Source organism: Pteropus medius, unplaced genomic scaffold (genome assembly GCF_902729225.1).
Source record: "Pteropus medius unplaced genomic scaffold, Ma_sr-lr_union100, whole genome shotgun sequence".
Classification (NCBI taxonomy): Eukaryota; Metazoa; Chordata; class Mammalia; order Chiroptera; family Pteropodidae; genus Pteropus; species Pteropus medius.
In genome coordinates, this window is record NW_024348304.1 from 5,238,524 (window position 1) to 5,259,462 (window position 20,939).

At 37.9% G+C, this 20,939-nt stretch overlaps 1 protein-coding gene and 1 long non-coding RNA gene across 2 annotated transcripts; one reads left to right on the top strand and one right to left on the bottom strand.

The window, feature by feature from the left end:
• Window positions 1–348: 348 nt before the first annotated feature.
• On the bottom strand, window positions 349–14,505 carry PGRMC2 (progesterone receptor membrane component 2). Its single transcript, XM_039879640.1, has 3 exons — window positions 14,039–14,505; window positions 3,840–3,995; window positions 349–2,621 (listed from the first exon to the last, which is right to left on the bottom strand). The coding sequence occupies exons 1-3, from the start codon at window positions 14,454–14,456 to the stop codon at window positions 2,524–2,526; spliced, it is 672 nt and encodes a 223-aa protein (XP_039735574.1). The 5' UTR covers window positions 14,457–14,505; the 3' UTR covers window positions 349–2,523.
• A 132-nt stretch (window positions 14,506–14,637) lies between these two features.
• LOC120616255 (uncharacterized) lies at window positions 14,638–20,025 on the top strand. The gene is made up of 2 exons (XR_005656553.1): window positions 14,638–15,092; window positions 19,710–20,025. It is a non-coding gene; the product is annotated as an uncharacterized LOC120616255 (long non-coding RNA).
• The last annotated feature ends 914 nt before the right edge of the window (window positions 20,026–20,939 follow it).

The window sequence follows — 20,939 nt, forward strand, 5'->3', positions numbered from 1 at the left end:
ACTCCATTTCCATTTCTTTCAAGTGGATGACAAAGTTGGACAATATTAACTTGAAATTATTAGTGTGGTGTTTCTCGAACATGCCTGATCATAAGAATTACCCAAAGCACTTCTTACAAAGAAAGAGTCTGAGACCCCATTCTCTTTTGATTCTAGCTCAGTGGGTGGTAGGTTTGGATTAGGGGCCAAGAATTTGTATTTTTAGCACCTCAAGTGGTTCCAATAATCAGGCAAATTAGGGAAATACTGGCCAAGAGGGAAAACAGCAACAATACCTCTACAGCTCCGGTCCCCTTACTCAAGATCTGCCCAGCAAACTGCCTGAGAATGAGAAACACTCAATTGAAATTGAGGAATTGTCTATTAGAACACGGTTTATTTCAAGTTCAAAACACAAAATTACTCATTTTTCTTAACATACTGCATAATTTTTACTGCATGAATATTTAGGGTTTCTCTATTCACAAGTGCAGATTTCTGAATTTTAGGCTCGAATGATCCATAGATGTATCAGTTTAATACAGAGGACATGTACTTTAACAAATTTTAGAAAATATTTTACATAAAAACACACAAAGCATTTACTAACAACACTCTTCAGTCTTTACAACCAGTGTTCAGCTAAGATTTGGCTGAAGTTCATCATTTTCTACAAAACATTCCAATACTGAATATAATAGAATGTAGTACAGTAAGTCCTCAACATCAACAGGTTCTCCAACTTTAAGTGAAACAACATATAAGGAAACCAATTTTACCACAGCCTGATATAAAGAAGAGGTTAAGTTCCTATGGCATCGAAAGAGACAATGTTATTTGAGGACCTGCTGTGTTTTACATACTGTAGTTTATTGTTGCAGTTAAATGTTCCCCTTTCTTTGATGGCTTCTACATACCATCATACTCATGAAGCAGGATAAAACTTTTCTTTAACTGGCGACTTGTTAAATAAAATGTCTTTTTTTGGTATAACTTACCCCAACCAAGAATCAAATAGTCATGAAGAAATCAAATAACTGACAGGGCTTTTCCAAACCAACAACGATAGAAGAATTTAATACCTATCGGTAGAATATCCTTTACTGTTTTGTGTCCAATAACTACCACCTGGAGTGCTGTTACTTCTACTATAATCAGTTGGCATCAAAATATAAAGTAAAAATATGTACATTTTTATATATCAATTCTTACCTGAATAATCTCAGATCTCTTGAGAATGTTCCACTAAGTGGAATTTCTTCCTAAAGTTACAGTGAACATGGTACAATGTGTACAACTTGGTTAACCAGTGCCCGCTTTTTCATTTCCAAGACTTTTCCTTATCTTGAATCAAATGCATAATCTTGACTACCATCATCAGAATGCACTGGCTTACAGTTTGTATATAAAGTCCAACTCGAGCTTATTTTGGTTTATTGTACATGCTTTATTAAAACGGTACTGGTTATTTACAGTATCTGCAGAGTCTCTTCCAAGGCGCTCTCACACATTCAGACGCACCCATACGACATCCACACCACGATCCCATGCACCCACACCAGTGAGCTGTGAGGGTCAGACTCCCCAAATTAGGCAGCTGTTGAGGGACAGAGTTGACCTTTCAATTTTTTTGAAAAGAAAAAAGCATGGGAGAATGCATTTGGCCATTACAATGCTAATTAAGTTTGTGAATATTAACATATATGGCAGTAACACTGAATATTCCTTTTACATTCTATATACACAGAATGACATCAAGGTTTTGCAGTCAACAGAACATTCCAACTTCAGTCTTAATGCTGCTTGTAGTGACTTCTGAATTCACATAGGGGGGCTGTCCCTAAAAACAATTCAAGTCTATGTAAGTGAAATAAGGCACAAGAAATATTGATTTGACCTAGGGGAAAGGAAGGAATGAAAACTTGTTTCAAATGATCTTACTGTTGGGGATTTAGCTCTAACTTAAACCCACTTGAAATCCTGTCTCCTAATTTCCAAAAATTTCTTAGAAATAAAGGTTTTTTTCCCTTTTCTCTGACAAAACCCAAAAAGAAAAGTTGGTGAATTCACATTTTAATGGTTCAGTAGCCTAAACTACTCAAACTGATGTGCACCCATCACCTCTCCTGTCCAGGTCTCCTCCATCAATGCTAAAAACAAAAGCACAGCACATAAAATAAGAACCCCTGTTTTTGAATTTTGTACACTTAAGTAGCAAATACATATCTGGTTGTCTCTGATTTAAAGAAAAATTAAAAAAGGAAAAAGTAACCCTGTAACTTTCTTGCTTCTTAAAAAAATCCCTGTCTCCTTTTCAGCAAGATGAAGCCCCAACCAGACATTATAGACAACCGCAACAAATGAGTCTGGCAGCATAAATAATGTCTAGTATTCAAATCTTCATAGTGAGACTCATTTAGCTTGTACACAATCTGTTGAATGTTTTTTGCAGCAGGTGAACCAAACCCAAAGACGCTGGACATTCTGTGAAAGGGAGTAAGAATTGCAGTTCTGAAGGCCCCTGACTTTGGTTGTTTACAAAGTTCAATCCTGTTTATTATGGTCCTTGGTATCTTCTTCATCTGTATATTCTGATGGTTCTTCCCCTGGTTTTAGCAGTCTGCCTACATAATCATACTTTTCTGAAAGATACATCAAAAGAAAATCAGTAGCGATCAAATTTGTCTCACTATTCCATTATACAGCAGGAAAGGTGTTTGCCTCATCTACAATCATATAGAATAAGCTAATTTTTTCCTACTGCCCACCGTGGCTGGTCTTTCTCTGTACTCATGAAAGGCCTGAACAAACGAAAACAGGATTAGAAACATAAAGCTTGGGAATTATACTTTGTAGGAAAGTACTACCAGTTCTTAAGGATACTGCATCATAATCACTTAGAGATCTATTTTTTTAAAAAAATGTGCATGTTCAGAACCTCTCTTGGAACTACCAATCCCAGGATCTTGGGTTAGGTCTGGGGACATGTAGTTTGAAACTGCTCTAACTAATGAACTAATGAACGCTGTGAGTCTTAGAATAGTTCTCTTTTATGTAGAACTGAGATGAAATAAAATAGCTTAGGTTAGAGAAAACAATTAAAAATTACATGGTAAGTAGATCCAGCTAGGAAATATTCCTGGGGAGAAAATGTGACATATGCTAGTAGTCTCCAAGAAAATAAACGGAAGAGATGAAAATTCATTGTTACTTATTATCCTGTTGTCTTTGAGGTCTCAGTTTGTGGCCCGTCATACACTATTGTTGTTCTATCAAATGCTCTTCTTAGATTTGTTACATTGCTTGTTTTTATATTGCCAGGTGTATAATGTAATGTCCAAGTTGATATATGTTTAGTCATTTCTTGGTCAGGAATTTGAACCTAGCTTAATAAAACTGTTCTAAGGGATCCATACCACATACATCTGGAATGTCACACAGATGGTAATAATTGATGTCACGAAGGTAAAATAAAGGGAATTGGCATTTTTTTCTTTATAGTCCGAGGGTAAGATCAATAAAATCATTTAGAATAAATTATAATTATACTATCAATATGGGTAATTAGTTCAATTTTAAATATAAGCCTGTACTTTTTAAAAAACGATACCTTAATAGACAAGCCATATATGACTAAAGATGTCACAATTTTTGTTAGATTTATATTTGGAACAAGTCAATTTTTAAATATGGATTTTATAAATCACATGTAGCAATCATATTGCTTTTTAGCTGTTTATCATGAAATAATAATGGTGATGAAAACATACATCCTTAGGCTCTTAAAGAATGTGAAATAGTATACACCTTCTTAAGCCATAAATTTAATATTTCCAAAGAAGCCAACAAAATGAAGGTACCTTTAAACTGCATTTCCCATTCTCGAACACTCTCCATTTGTACGGCATTCAAATCTGAGAGGTCATCATACTCATCTTTAAGTGCATCTTTATCTAGGCAAAATGTCGCCAGTCCTCTGGAGGCATCCCTACCAGCAAATATTCCATATGGACCCGCTGGTGGAAAAAAAAAGAAGTTATTTGGATTACCTAAAAATATTTTCGAATGACTCAAATGAAAAAGTTTAATAAAAGAAACTTCACAATTACTTATATGTGGTACACAGCTAAAATTTCAAACATGCACAGATACCTGATGGGAGAAGAAATTTCTTGGAAATATGCCTTTTGACCAAAGTAAAGCTTTTCACTGGAAATTTAAACCTTAAATTTCAAATATTTCAGATGGCCCAGAATTTTTATTCAAAGATGAAGATTCTGAGGTATTAGGGAGAATAGGACACTTTAGCAGTTAGGTTTGGAAAATAGTTTACTTGAGGGAAAATGATGCTTTGCTGGTAACTGTTAAGTGTGGCATCTAAGAATAACTGATGGACATCTACAGGATATGTACTATGTAAAGAATTAAGTGAACTGTGGATCTAAGACATGTTTCTTTCTCCTACTGAATACAGGCTGTAACTCTATGAGAACAGAGACTGAGTCATCTTTGTACCCCCAATGACTACTTCAGTGCCCAGCACATGTGGATGTTCAATGGATCTTTCCCTAATAAATGATTTGGTCAGAAATGTGACCCATTTTTAAAATAAGTATCACCCGATTACAGTATACTCACACTTATCTATATAAGCTATGAAAAGATACTGAAGAAAATAAAAGTTTCATTTGTTTTGGCTTTGGGGAAACAGGAGAAGTGGCTATAAAGAACAGTTCTTCTGACTGACACAAAATTATGATTTTGTCCAAGGAATTAGAAACCACTCTCTAGGGAGGAATGGCATGATTTGTATGCCGACAGAAACGAGCCCTTCCCAGTATGTCCTCGAGAGCAGCAACTGTCTTACTCATCTCTGCGTCTTCAATGCCTAACACAGTACCTGGCATGAGGTAGGAACATAAGAAATTTCTTCCAAATGAATTAGCTGCAGTTACAGATAAAGAGAAACTCTAGAGGTTGAGCCTTTACTTTAAACAAATTCACTTATGGTAAGCAAAATCTCCTAAATATAGATTTAAAAAGACATTTCAGTTCTTTAAAGCACATAATAAAACAACCTTATTTCCTACATCATGAAATTGGTTAAATTATAGTACATTAATTTACGGTACACAGCTATCAAAACAAATAAGACAACTTTAGGTGGACGGATATAGAAGTCTATGATATATTGACTGAAAAAAGCAATTCAGAAGAGTGTGTATATATGTATTCAGTGACTTGCCTAAAATTACTGACAATTGGTAAATGCTGCTTCCACTTCTAACTACTCAAACACAGTAATGCACCTTGAGAAAACACACAGAGGACCCACAAACTCAAAGATGGAATGACAACCCTGAAAAGTAGAGCATTTCACTAATTACAAAACTTCATGTTAATGGGTATTTTAGAATACCTGTTAAATCAAATTGGAAACGATTTAACAAAAAAGATGTAGACACCAATACCTTTTATTAGCATTTTATTATAACATTTATTCCCCTCCCTGGCCTACAAGTCAATCTACTTCAGGGTACTTCAGAATAAAAATCATAAAATACATCTAAATGGTAAAAATGAGAGAAGATGACCAGTGTAAAAATAACTATCATAAAACCCTCCATCTTTGAGTATATTGATATATACCAGTAAATTTTCTAGTAAAATTCTCCACCAACTTGCCTAAGGTGCCCTCAACACTGAATGAATGTAAAACCAAAACTTCATAAAACATGTTATTTTTTTGGTTCTAGATGGTTGACTTAGTAAGAGTAAATGTGAGTCAACAGTTAATAATCCGAGCCTAACTCTAACTCTAGACAAAATGTTTAATTCTTGAACAGAAAAGAATGATTAAGTGATTAACATATTTCCTCATCATCTAAACTATATTGTCTTTTGCACAAGTAGTTTAAAATTTCCCTCAGGAAGCATTTAACTTCTGTAAAGGTATATTAGGTGAGTTTTCTTTATTTTTTCCTGTAAGACTATAAAAAACATACCATTAAGAACTAGAGATAGGATTGGATAGGTTGCTCAGAGAAAGGATTTGAGGTCTAATTAGAGTACATTTCTCTGCATACTGAGAAGTCAGCAATACTTCTCCATTCCACTACATAACAAACCTAGATGTTACTGGTAACTATACAATTTACAGAGCCCATGTAGAATGAGAATTCGAAGGTAAAAAAAAAAAATAGCATGGACTTAAATATTATCTATTGGAATTTAGTAAACAGTAAAGGTAGTACTGCAAGTGTTAGAGAAAAAAAGAATGATTCTTTTTTGGGACAACTGAATAGCCTTCTGTAAAAAAAATCAACAAACTGGATCCTTATTTCACACAAACTAAATTCCAAATGTAACATAAAAAAACCCGAAACTATAAAAGTATTAAAGAGACAACAGATTATTAAAAAGAATCTTTAAGTGCAAAAAGTCTTAAGAGTATAATACAAAACTCAGTAGCCACAAAAAGATAAATTTGAATACATAAAACCAAAAATTCCTATGTGGTTTATAAAATACCATAAAGTAAAAAAATGGATCAGGAAAAATATTTGCAGTAAAGGCTGATTTACTTTTTTAAAGAACACCTAAAATCTGTAAGAAAAGACCGATATCACGACTGAAAAACTGGCAAAGAATATATGAACAGATAATTTGCAGGAAAGAAAACATAAACGACTCAAATTCTTGAAGATCTCCAACCTCACTAAGAGAAAGCGAAATGTAAATTAAAACGATATTGAGATACCATTTTAAATTCTCAGACTGACAAAGACCAAAAAGTTTAATATCACATTTTTGGCAAGGGGATGAAAAACAGGCATTTTCATGGAACTGTAAATAGGTCCAACATCTCTGAGGAGCAATTTAGAAATAAGTACCCAAATTAAAAATTCCCATACCCTAAAACTTAGTAATTTTACTTCCAGGAATTTATAATTATAATTTTACTCACATGAGAAAAATGACATGTACATGGAAATTTATAGTAGTACCATGCAAAACAGGAGACTGGAAACAATTTAAATGCTCATTAATACTAGACTGTTAAGTTATATTTATACAATAGAATATTATATATATATTAAAAAGAATAAGAGAGCTCTCTTTATCTTGATATGAAAGGCTCTCTAGATATTAAAGAACAGTTAAAGATTTGTGTAGTGTGCTACAATCAGTGTGGGGAAGAAAAGTACATATCCACATGCTTGCACTTGCAGAGAAAGCTCTGGAACAATACTTAAGACATGTCTAGGGAGGGGAATATGATGGCTTGGTTTTGAGAAGACTTATTTTTCACTGTATTATCCTTTTAAATATTCTATCTTAAGCATGCATTACCTAACACAAAATAGTGTTTTGTTTCCCAGTAGGCCTTATTTTGAAATGTACCCCTAAAATCCCTCTTCCATAACATAGGCTGACTCATGGAATATCACAGAAGATATCCCAAGAAACAGAGTAATTGCTGAAGGTTAAGTTTGCAATGATAATTAGAAACTACTTGAAGAAACAAACTGCCATGGAGGAGTGATCACATATAACATAAGAGAACTGGCTTCCCAAGAACAAGAAAATAGAAATAAATAAAGGAACCATAGTGTGTTAGCTTAAAATTATTAAGAAATTAAGAGATAGAACATAAGGAAAGATTAAGAGACATGAAGGACAGAATGAAAAGCTAATATGTATCAAAGAGTTCCAGAGGAAGGAATAGAGAGAATGGGGGAGGCAATAACTGGATATAATTTTCTAAAATAAATGAATGACACACATCATCAGTTTTTAGTAGAGTCTAGTGCATATCAGAAAAAAAAAAAAAATCAAAACCTTTCCTGGACAAATCCTAGTAAAAAACTCCAAAGACAAAAGGGAAAAAAGTCTCAACTACATCAAGTTCTCGTTTAATGTCTTTGATAGGTTCTTGGAAACTGCAACTTTGAGTGAAATGATATATAACAAAACCGATTTTACCATAAGCTAATACGTATAAATAAGAGTAAAGTTCCTCTGGTGATTTCTGGTCACAAAATATCAAACTTAAAAAGAAAGACCCAAACTATTTCTAATATTAAATATTGAAATAAATGTAAGCTATAAATACATTTAAGAAAGATGAATAAAAACAAGAAAATTCCAGTTCAGGGTCTGAGGTGACCAACTTATCTCAGCAGCTCAGGGTGCAAGGTGGGGACCCACCCTGGACAGGACTCCATTCCATCATGGGGCCATTCACACCACACTCACTCAGACCAGGACAATGCAGACATGCCATTCACCTCACATGTCCATCTTCTGAATGTGGGAGGAAAATGAATACCTCGAGAAAATCCACCCAGCTATGCAAACTCCACACAGACAGTGGCCCCAGCTGGGAATCAATTTTTCTTTTTTCTCATCAACATTACAAGGAAACGACATTGAACAAAAGTTATTCGAGGACATGCTGTACAACCAAAGGGAAAAAATATATTAAAGGAATGAAAAATAAACTAAAAGTAGACAAAGAGAAGTAGAAGACCAATGAAGATTTTAGGTACAGTAACAGTCCACAATTTTATATCCTAAAACTATACTCTTATTCCTGAGTAAGGAAAGACAGAGCCAGAATTGTTTTTCTACAAATGAAAAAACTATAGGATGTACCTCACTAAAATGAAAACAGCCCCCCAAAAAGAAAGAGATGCAAGAAATGGCAGTGAATAAAGAAAATGATAACTATGTTGGCAAATTAAATGAGGACTGACTATTGAAAAAAAGGTAATAGCAACTTAACCAATTTGGGGGTGGAGTTTGAAAAAACACAGTGGAACTAAAAGTCTAACAGTAAAAACACAGACAACAGGATGGGGCAGGGACCAGAGTTAAAGCTTTCTAGCCAGGGCCACAACAGATGGCTGTTTATACACAAGTCCAGGGGACTCTATCCATTTGTATACAGGGTAGTTTTGCGTATTAAGAAATGTTCTGTCAAATGGCAGTAAACTTTCTTAAAGAAATAGTTTTCTTCTAACCCAGACAAGAATGTTTGGCTAAATTCTTATATTGTTCAGAAGAATAGTATCTATAGTAAAAACTTAAGAAAATTACCAAAAAGTAGGGTAGAAAAAATGGAAGGAATTTTAAAAAATCAATCTGGGAAGAGAAAAGGATAGGGGAAAAAAGGCAAAGAAAAGTATGACAAAGAGAAATTACTAAATAAGATGGTAGAAATAAATCTAAACATACTAATGACAAAACAAACTGATTAATCTGTTAAAAGACATAGTGTTGATAATAGATTTAATGAAAAAAAAAATCCAGTTATTGGTTATCTATAAGGGAAAAAAAAAAACATAAGGCAGATTGGATGAAAAGTAAAAGGATAGGAACTCTGAGGTAATACTAATCAAATAAGGGCTAAAGTCAAATCTGAAAACCAATAACGGTGATAAGGACATTTCTTTCTCTGCTAAATAACACAACGTGATCAGTTGTAGATCCAGTGCTAGATGGCTTCAAAACATTCTCACCCAATCTTTGTATGGCTGGGTCCTTCAGGTTTTTGCTTAAATATCAACCCCCTTTTCTTGACAAATATATGATTCTTAACCACCCATTCTATATAAAGTCCTTTGTTACCCTCTATTATGTATCCTATTAATTTCTTTCGTAGAATATTTAATTATAGAGTAAAATTACATCTTGAATGATTATTTATCTGTCTTCCTCAATAGACCATAAACACCACGAGGGTAGGGGCATATCGGTTTTGAAGACTCAGTTAACTCTCACTTCTCTCAACATATTGCTTAAGTAAAACTGTAATGAAATTCAGGCTGAAATCCTCTATTAAGGATCTTGAGACAGGATACAGGTTCTAAGAGTGTAAGAGTATAGCAGTGATTTAGTTATGTCTGTCAAGGCAATGGGGCTGGTGTGGGGAGGAGTGGGCTATGTCAGAGATTGCTGAAAGAACTACTAAAGGAATGTGAATGGCTAACTCCAGATGTTACTAAATCTCTTCTAGCTTGAATGACATTTTCTGGTCTTATATATGCTTTAAGCTATCCTTTTATACTTTGCTATAGTATTTAACACAAATCCAGTTCCCTCAAAGACTAAAAACAATGGAATGATGTTGAACTCAGGGGAGCCAACCAAGTGGGTACTGTAGAAAAAACTAGTATACATTTGAGCAGACCATCAAAATCTGTCAGAAAACTTATCGTTTATATTACTGGTAGGTAATGGATGTGAATGGGCATTATTAAGCCCTAACAACAGACCCAGCTGGCTTCAAAGCAAGAAGCTGGGATGAGAGCTGGATAATGTCAAAAGAACATCCATGAAGGAATATAGGTCAGGTTGGGCCTGGTCTGTATGTTGCAACCCTTGCTTCAACTGCAATTTTGCAAAACGTAAGTGAACATATTGAAGATAAAGTTTAAGAAAAAAGGAAAGACACTTGAAAGGCACATGTGTTCCTTTCCCCAACCTCTCAAATATTAGGCATTTCATGGGGGTACTTCTTATAAATGACTTTTTCTTTCCAGTGTAATTTAAAAGTTGGAGAAAACAGCTTTGGTATATATCAAAATACTCTATGTGGAATAAGGGAGAAGCATTATATCTAAATTTCAGAAATGCTGGTTAAACTACTGTAAAGGTAAATTATATACTTTCTTGCCATCCTATAGCATAAAAACACTATTTCTGCTGGAGTTCCTCTGCAGTAATATTAAACCAAATTATTTAAAGTCGTACTATCTGTTTGAATCTTCCTAATCTATTGACTCTGGAAACGTGAAATTATGTTGTGATACAATAGGAAGGGATGGCTTATGAAGCCAGTCACACTGGGTTTGATTTCTAGCTTTGCTACTAACTAAATATGTGACTCTGGGCAAAACCTCTCTGAGTTCATTTCCACATTTGTAAAATGAAAACATTATGAGAGATGGAAATATAGTATAGAGTGCCCTGTCTAATATGATAGACATGTACCTACTGAGCAACTGCAATGTGGCTAGTGTGACTGAGGAACTCAATTTGTAATTAAATTTAATTTAAATTTAAAAAGCCACATGTGGCTTGTGGCTATCGTATTGGACTGCACAACACAAAGCCATGAGGCTTTTAAGTCCTTATGGGAACCAGGAGAGGATATAAAAAAAACAACAGTAAGATTCTCTACAAGTTTATCCCAAAAAGCAGTTTACTTGAAATAGTGTTGATAGCCTTTGTGGTCAAGTATATCTGGACTTGAATGCCATGTCTATGTGACCCAAGCCAATTTACCCAAAATGCCAAAACCTCCGATTCTCCGTCTGAAGGACTGGAATACCTACTAACCTCACAGAGGCACTGTGGAGACGATAAATTAATGGATCTGATGTAGTAGGTGCTTAACGAATCTGGTTTCTTTTCTCCTCCCACATTTATTGTTTCTTACATGACCACTTTCCTCACATGCTGGCCAAGTGCCTGAACTGTTAACTAAATTTAATATTGACAAAATGCAGTTAATGCTGTTTGCCAACACATGTTTACCTACTAAATTAAATTGTCAATATTTAATTTTTTAAGAATCTGAACTTTAAAAAATGACTAAAAGAGTATCAACAGATTAAAAACTTCAGAAAACAATCTTTAATTCTAAAACTATTATTGTAAAATGGGAGTAGACACTGGTTAGGCATAAAAACTAGGTTTTCTGGCTCCCTTAACTCATTCTTTCAAGCTACTAGATTCTTGGGTAAGGATTATTACTTCTAAATGAATTATTCTGCTACAAAACTGCTTAACAGATTTGAGGGTGAAAATAAAATTAAAACCAAAACTGAACTTATATCTGTTTCATAGCCAGAATTTGGCTTTAAGACTTTTGGAAGTGCTACATACGTCTTTAACATATATCAAGACCATAAGATGACCCAGCAACCTTTAAGGTACCTTTCAATAATAAAATATTCCAAATATCTCTATTAGGCTATTAATCAATAAATACCTAGAATACTGTAATTGACTATCACTCTTAGGCTGTTCCTCGGGACCTGGGAATTGGTGGTGGAAGCTAACTTAAAACTGACTTCATTGTTATCAGAAGAGCCTATCCCCACCTCCCTGCTTAAGCCACACAAAAGCTATCTACATTACACCTATGGCTCTTATCTTAATTTTTAATTTCTGTTGCAGAACAGTTTGGAGACTGCCAAACTGTGTCTATGACTATCTCGCCTAGATATTTTCAGAAAGTGGCAAGGCATAACGCATGAGGACAAATATGCTTCTTTGCACTAAAATTTGCTTCCCTGTCAGTTTAGTTAGGGGTGTCAAAGGCAGATATTTTAGTTGGGTAAGTTCTACATTAAAAATCTAAACCTGTACACAATTCCTAATCACTGAACACATCTTTTAATATCAATAGGGAAAAACTTTTAACTAGATATAAAATTCTGTGTAAATCCTGACTAAAAAGAAATTTACCATATTAAATTTGTTCTGTGTATTTAAATACTGTACTTTGGCCCCATTCTCTTGTCCCACACGCTTTTAAGTAAACAAAGTATTAACCATTTCAGCTGATATAAGTAGACAGCCATCTGTTTTTCATATAACGACGCAACTACTTTAAGCTATCTACGACTTAGACAGAATGTAGACATACAATAATATAAGCAACAAAGAAATAGTTCAAAACATAAAATCTCCAATTTCTTGTCTCTATTCTGATTAACGATACACCAAAGTGCTTCTAAACTATCTTCCAGCCACCAAGCACCAGAATCAGAAGTACATATTTGCAAGTTGTGACTAAACCTCATGCACTAACAGATTAAATCAAAGAGGAAACCAATTTGTTTTTAAGATTTGCTGACCTCCTTGACTTCTTGGGTTGGATGTACTCTTTTTGAAAAAGTCCGTGTAAGTCTCTAATTATGTTATTTCTTATTGCAGTCACGTTTTAAAAACGTAGAATAAATCACCACACACCAGGATGCACATTGTTGCTCAATTTTATGGTATACCAACAGGATCCATAAGTCTGAACTGAAGTTTATTAGCATAATGTGAAATGTATGCTATAGCTACATTGTAAAAGAAGGGTTTGTAAACCAACTATCCTACCTACACAATTCTCTGAAAGCAAAGTTCTAAAAAGCTTTAACTTACAGAACTAGTGCATGGAGGTATGAATTTATAGCTTTTTAACGTTTTTTTCTCAGTGAAAAACACAGTTAAGTCATTATAAACGAGTATTTGAATACCTGCTTTCCTACTACAAAAAAAAGAAAGGAAGAAAAAAAAAAAAAGAAAGGAGAGAAAAAAGAAATAAAGAAAAAAACCAGACAGACACGTCTGCTGGGTATATGAGCTCCACCCACAAAACTCAGGACGAATATCCTAGCCAGTCTTTCTTAAGATCTGCATTCTGGTCTGTTCTCATCCCACATACATTGTATATCTTGGAAAGACTCTCTATACTAAAACTGGTTCAAAAAAAAGTCTGAGGTGTTGCTTATATGCGCAAACTTCAGACTAGAGGGCTGGGACTTGGAACTACGTGTAACAACGTGGCCTTATGGGGAGTAGTGGGAAAAGGAAGATCAGTGGCAAAGAGTAAAGAAAGGAAGGCTGTGAATTACGGAGCCTAAAACTTTTGGTCGCTCCTTGAGAAATCTTCCCTCCCTCCTGCCCCGACCTATCTCAGGATTCAGAAAGCACAGGAAAGCTTGAGGGCCAGGCATGACTGGCGATAACTAAAAGGATTGTGAAAAATTCAGCACAAAAAAAGGCTGCGAGGAGAAATGGGATGGAACTAAGAAGAAAGATGAAGGCTGCTAACTGGGGCGACATTGGGACCCCGACTTCAGGTGAAAAGCTGGAGGTGCCCGCGGCTGGGGGTGTGTGTTGGGGGCGGGCCGCCCCAGGTGCGGCAGCCAAGGCAGATTTCGATAAGGGTGGGCCAACAAGCACGGTCCCCGGGGCCTCCCTATCAAAAGGGGGCCGCGCTTGAGCAGCCTGGGGTCCCTTTCCTCCTCCACCCCTCCCAACTGCTCCTCACCCGGGCCGTAGAACTTGCTGCCTTTGGTCACGTCGAAGACTTTCCCATTGACCGCGAGCAGGATGCGCGGGGTGCGGGACCCGTCGTACTGGCGCAGCTGCTCCAAGCTGAAGTCCCGCTTCTTCATCCGAGGCAGAGACGCGGCGGGGCTCTCCTCGCCCGCCCCGGACCCGGCGCCCAGACCCCGCCGCCCCCAGCGCACCCACAGCCGGTAGGCCCCCAGCAGCACTAGCGCCACCAGCGCCACGTTCAGCAGCATCTCTCCGCCTCCCGTCAGAAGCGCCAACGCTGCGGCCGCCCAGCCGCCTCCTTCTGCTGTCGCTCCCGCGCCGCCGGGGCTCTCGCTGCTGCCGTCGCTGCTGCTCTCACTGCCGCTCCCCAGGGTGCCTAGCTTCACGTCCCCATCACCCGCCGCCATCACTGCCCGCCAGCGCCTTCCTCCTCGTCCCCGCCCCCTGCCCTCCCCAACCCCACGGCCAGCCACGCCCACTCGGGGGCCTCCCGGCCAATAACGTGAGGGGAGGGGGCGGGTTCAGGCCGGCTCCTGATTGGGTGTTGACGGGGTAACGTTGTCTAGGATCTCTCCCTCCCCTTCCCTTCTTTGGCTGGCCGCGCTCGCGTGCGACGCCCCGCCCACCTCGCCCCACACTTCCCTGCTCTCGCTCCGCGCCTCCGCTTGCTGAAGTAGAAGAGCGGGGCGGGCCCGAAGGAAAGATGCTGCGCCGGACGCGCGCGCGCTCGGGCGGGGCGTGGCTACGGCGCGTGCGTGGGCTCCCGGAGCGCCACGCGCTCTCCTTTCCTCTGCAAGCCCTCGGGGAGGCGTGCTCCGCCCCGTCCCCACGCTGTGCGCGTGCGCGTGCGCCCTGGAATCGTTATCCTTCCCGTCCTGGCTCGGCGTCTGCCAACTCCCGCCTCTAGGCGGTCGCTGCGCTCGAGAGCTTCACGTGCGCTCGAGGTGCCGCGGAGGCGGGGCCCGACCGGAACGCCCTTCCGAAGGCGCGGGCTGGAGACTTGTGGGCGGCCGTGACAGACTTTTAACAGCTGGCACAAACTGGTGAGGGGCGTCTTTCTCCCCTGGGGCCGTCGCGCCTGTCCGGAAGCCGGGAACGTGAGCCCCCAGACAAAGCTACTGCCAGAAGTTTCGGCGACGAGCTGGTGTGGAGAGTGCACGGAGCCTGCCCCAGGGTGCTGTCCACCGTGGCACTGGACCGCCATTCCCTGGTGGTTTTGCCCAAGGCTGCTCTTGTAGAATTTTCTTTCAGGTTTTAGACTAAAGATGTCGTTATTACTTAAATCGTAATATCTCCTGTGATGGGAAAGTGGGTAGGATGAAGTGGTCTTTCTAGAGTTTTAGCCTTTGGAGTCCTTAAAATTCAGTTGAAATGTCACCTCAAGCCTCACCCCTTATCTCACGCACTCAACTCGTTTGACTTTCTCCCGCCTTGGTCTGTCCTCTGTGTCGCTGAGTCACCACCACCCCACCCCCGCCCCAGAATTACTTGCTGTGAACTAGCAGTGTGATGAATGAATGAAGGTGTATCAAGGAAGTAAATAAATTTTCCTTTAATCTGAGGAATTGGGGATGGATGAGAGACCTGGGTAAGCAATAGGGGGCTTATGATAGATCCCAAAGAGTGCTTATTAGGGAAACAAGAAGTGGTTCATTTTGGCTTTAAGTAGTGAACAGCAAAGTCTGGAAAACCAGGTTGTAGTCTTTACTATCCGCGATGGGTTTGTACATTGTATTGCCCAGTTTGAGGAGCAACGGAAGATACTGAAGGGGCAAATGACAAGATCGAAATTTCTCTGGGGAGATTTATCAACCAGATATATGAAGGATTGGAGTTGAGAAAGAATGGAAAACCAGTTAGTAGGCTACTGTGTTTGTGCAAGAAATGAGGGAAATCAGAACTAATGATGGCATTAGAGCAGGAATCTGCAAACTTCTGTAAAGGACCAAACATTAATATTTTAGGTGTCGTCTGTCATAATTAATTCTAACTTGTAGTGAAAAAGCAGCCATAGACTATAAAGGATTGAGCATGGCAGTGTTTCAATAAAACTATTTATGGACACTAAAATTTTAATATAATTTTAGGTGTCATCAAGTAGTCTTGATTTTTTTCCAATCATTTAAAAATGTAAGCATTGTTTTTGCTCTCTGGTTGTACAAAAACAGCCCACAAGCCACAGTTTGGTGACTCTTGCTTTAAGGATACTTTCTTGAGGCAGAGTAAACAGGATATAGCAGAATAAGTGAGTGACCATATAATGTATCCTCCAATCTGGAATACTTTTAGAAGTGAAAGGGGTCACTATTAATTACACTGGGAGAACAGGAGTAAAATCACATTGTTATCCCAGGCATATCTGAACGAGTGGTCATCCTAAGGTTACAAGTCAAAACTGCATTAGAACTTGGTAACAGGAAATGGCCGTATTAGTGATGGAAACAGGACAATTGGGAAGGAGCTAGTTTGGGGGGAGAATATGGGTCTAGCAGTCCCAGGTGTCATACAGTTTGGACAAGAACTGGCAGAAAGAAATCACACCAGAGGCTTCATAGCAGACCGCTCTGTATCTTGTTGGCTAGAACTGGACCACTAGCTATTCCCTAAAGCAGTAACTGACAAAGGGCATGGGACTGCCACGACTGGTTAGTGTTTACTTGGCTTTTGGCAGTTCTTATGCAAGACTGTGGTGTGCATTGCCAGACCTTTAACATCATTAGTCCCTTATTAAATGTCAGTAGTGCACCCCGGGCTTTGTAACTCCAAAAGAACAGCCGTCTTCTCCTCCAACCCATACATACTCCTTAGATGATACTGGTTGAGAACCACTGGCTTAGACCAATCAAGATTTACCTTGGAGCTGAGTTATGTGTGTAGGTTTCATTTCCCCGATCAATATGGAAGAAAGAGAGGAATTGAGCTGTACTGAAGTTTTTTTGTCAAGGGTAGGGGGAATGTTGGGTTGGTAACCAACATTGTCTGCCATGGAAAGTAAAAATTTAAACATTTTTATACCCTTGATAAAATACATATCAATTTTTCTACACTTGAATCCCTTCCTCTTTTTAATTTTTATATATTTTTAAACTGAGCAACTTTTTCTCAGTCCCCCTGAACTGGTCTAGGAGGGACTGCTTCCTTTTTTCCCCACTAGGTAACAATCTCTCCCAGTAGGATACTCCTGCTTTGAATACTGCAGTAACTTTCTGACTGGTGGCCTACTCTGTCATTGCCTCCTTTGTTCTTACATGAAGAGACTAGTCCTGTATGTTGATTTCCTTCACTCAAACACCTGTCTCCAGTGGTGCTCAGCTATTTAAAGGAAAGAACTCAGAAATCTCAGATGGCTCAAAGGCCTCCATAGATCCACAAACAGCTCCCCTGCCCTCCCCTTCCACAGCAAACCTAATCCACTTTTTTGTTATCCCTGACACACTGTTATAGTGATACATTTCCCTTTACAATATGTGTTCCCATTTCCCTCAATTGCCGACTTCATTCCCCACTCCAAGAGTTTTCTCATGCTATTTTATCACTGAGAGTGCCCTTCTCTCCTTTCCAACCATCTAAATTGTCACCTTCCTGTTTCTTTGCTAATTCAACCTGTCCCACACCTGTGACTACATCAGCCCACACTGATCTCTTTGAATTTTTATACATTCCTTGCCTACATGACCAATTTTGGCCTTTTACGCTCTTCTTGACTATTCTGTTCTTGAAGCTCTCCTTTGGGTCCTAAGTTTTCTCCTTTTGCCTTTGTAGATGTTCCTTTTCTAACTCTTTTCCACCCTCCTTTTCCTCTTTATATCCCTCCCTCCCTTGCCTGGAGGTCATCTATAAACATCTGTTGTCATCTGTGCTCTTTCTTGCTTGAGATTTCATGTAGGAATGATTCACTTGTCATCTCTATGGAGGGAAGGCCTCTCTAGCCCTGACCTGTCTCTAGGAGATATTAGTACTTCGTCACTGAATATTTTCATTTCCCATGCACATAGTAGACTTGCATTTCCTTTTCAGAATTCAGCATGGCCAATGAAAAGAAAGCGATCTGTGTCACTTCCAAGCAAAAGTGTTAAGAACCTGTGTACAGTTTCTCATGGTCTCTTTCCTTTTGGCACAGTGATGGAATGTTTTAGTTATCTATTGCTGTGTAGCAAACCACTCCAAATCTTAGTTACTTAAAACAAATTATTTTATTATCTCTGTTTTGTGGGTTGGATGGGCTCGTGGGCCGTTGCCTAATCTTGCTTGGCGTCTCTCATGTGGTTCCAGCCAGGTATTGTCTGGGACTGGAGTAATTTGGAGGCTTGACTGGGATACTAGAATGGCCGAGTCTTTCTCCTTCCCAGTTTTATCTCAGGCCCTCACTTCACGTGGCTTCTCCAGCAGTGCAGGCAAACACTTCCAGGTTTTTGTGGGTCTTAGGCATGGAAATGACACATTCTGTTGGTTAAAGTAGTCATAGGGCCAGCTCAGTTTTAAGGGGAGGCGACATAAACTCTGCCTCTTGATAAAGGTTGTGGAGAGGATTGATAGAATTTGTGGCGCTCTTTAACTTACCATACTCACAATGTTTCATATGGTGGCTGCTTCCATCAGCCAAGGTCCTAGAGTCAGGACAAAGTGGAAAAGGCCACTGGCTAATACACATGGTGGTATGAATGAGAAATACATTATTGTTGTTCTAAGTCACTGATATATTTGGGGTTGTTTTGTAACAAACAAAGCCTGATCTAAACTAATACAAAAAATGGTACCAGAAGTAAAGCATGGCTGTAACAAAAACCTAAAATATGTCACATTAACATATATAGACATGTTAAAATATTAGTGGTAGGTAGACAGCATCCAGCTCTGACGCACTTATGAATCTCGCAGCAAATCTAGCTCAGATATTTGAGCTCAATAAATATTTCTTAAATAAGAGAGACTGTTTCTTGTAATTCAGTTCTGTTTCTCTATTTTAGGGGAAAACACTTCTTTCCCATTTTCAGATGTTTCTTGAAACATAGAGGGGGTGCCACTAACACTTGATACTCTATTCCAGTGCTACCAGCAAGTTCCCTGATGTGTAAGTTTGGCACGTGCAACCCACCTGTTTCCTTTCCCCTTTCTCACAGGAGCCAGGCCACCCACAGAAAGTGCTTTCTGCTCTGCTGCTTTATACCGCAAGTTTCACAGAGTCCTGCCCATTCCAAAGGAGGCCTGGCATTATCTTAACTAGATAGGCCCTCTAGGGAAAAGGAGCTTTAGTTTTAGGAGCTAAGTTCACTGCCAGGGAGTTACAAAACATGTTATTTGAACTTTAGTTCGCGAGAGCAACAGAGTTCAATGGTGGACATTGATAATTTTGGACTTTAACATGAAGCTGGTACTGATTACTTTGAACTATCATTTGGAAGAACATGATAATTTCTGAACGTTTTGTTTCTCCTTGGAACATTCATATTGAGAGGGGTTCATAATCAAATTGAGGCCATTTTGTTCTTTTATTTTTATATTATTTGATTTTTTTTTTTTTTTTTTAGAACTTCTGATTATATTGATTAAGGTAGTAAGACATAATTTGACATTGCGGCAGGACAAATTATAAATTATAGCCTTGAGTTCAGAGTAGCATTGGAGATGACTTAATTGGTGTATTGTTCTGACCCATTCAGGGCATTCTGGGAACAAAATCTACTTTACCAGTGATCCTAGGAGGTCCCACAAAAGCAGTGAAATCAGTTTGGAGAAGTGGCCTTATGAAGATGGGAGCAGGAATACCCTAATTGACTGCTGACTTCTTATCCAAGGGTGATAACCATATCCCAAGTTGATCTCAGTGGGTAAGCTGAAAGAGTTGAGGCAATGGTCTTCATACATTTTTGCTGATATACCTCCCAAATATAGTTTTTAAGTTGACATGTAAAATTTTTTTATCCTTAGTTGCAAAGATATAATTTCTGATACAATATAAATATAAATATTTTAAAAAGGGCCATGTCACTTTAAAATGCATTTAATGAAATTAAATTTCATAGAAATTGAATACTCACCATCATTCATTTTTATAGAAATTTTATATTTTTTTCTTTTTGGATTTGTGTTTTCATTCTACTTCCCCACGGTTTTAAATATATATTTTACGCGCAAGTATATTTTATTGTTTACTTTATTATTTTCTGCAATAAAAATTTGTTTATAATTTAAAAAATTGTCTATGCCCAAAAAGTTCTGTGTCGAAAAATATTAATAATTAAGAATTCTTTTTGATCGAGCTATTATTGAAATAACTAATAATTAATGATTATTAATTGCTCATAAGTACATTAAGTTTTACAAATAATTACTAAAGAGAGCTTAAATTTTATTGGAAATATGTCTCTGAATTAAATGGATTGAGCTTCCCCTCCCCAATTAGTTCATGAATCTATAGGTTAATCTAATTTTTTGATAGACAGAATAGTAAAACAGTTGAGGGACTCTTCAGTGCAGAGCTTACAAAAGATGAATAAATGATTACTGTTAATATATTATTTACAATAGAAAACTATCTAAATCTAAATTTATTACATAAAAGATAGGGATGAGTAATGAGATAAAAAATGGTTAACAGGTGACAATGAGCAGAATGTTTAAGTTAAAAAAAGAATATAGATTTATTGTATTCAGTAATCTTTAGGCAAAAATTAATGAAAATATTTTCTCCTATGAGTCTGAATAATTTTTCAAGAAAATATAAAACAGTAATTTACCTCATATATGTTCCTTTTACTTGTAACACTTTTCTGTCAGAAGGAAATTTGGAATTTTTTAACATCCTTTTCCTTGAGATTATCTGAAATTTGCAACTGAGACAGGGAGGGGAATGAGGTTTTACAAGTTCTTTCTCATTACGGAGCAAGTGT

Bases quoted from the DNA above. Each gene is read 5' to 3' on its own strand.
- PGRMC2 (XM_039879640.1), bottom strand. From the start codon at position 14,456: ATGGCGGCGGGTGATGGGGACGTGAAGCTAGGCACCCTGGGGAGCGGC. The intron at 3,996-14,038 runs GTGAGGAGCAGT...TTTTTCCACCAG, and splicing joins CAGCAAGTTCTACGGCCCGG to CGGGTCCATATGGAATATTT. The intron at 2,622-3,839 runs GTACCTTCATTT...TGTATCTTTCAG, and splicing joins ATGGGAAATGCAGTTTAAAG to AAAAGTATGATTATGTAGGC.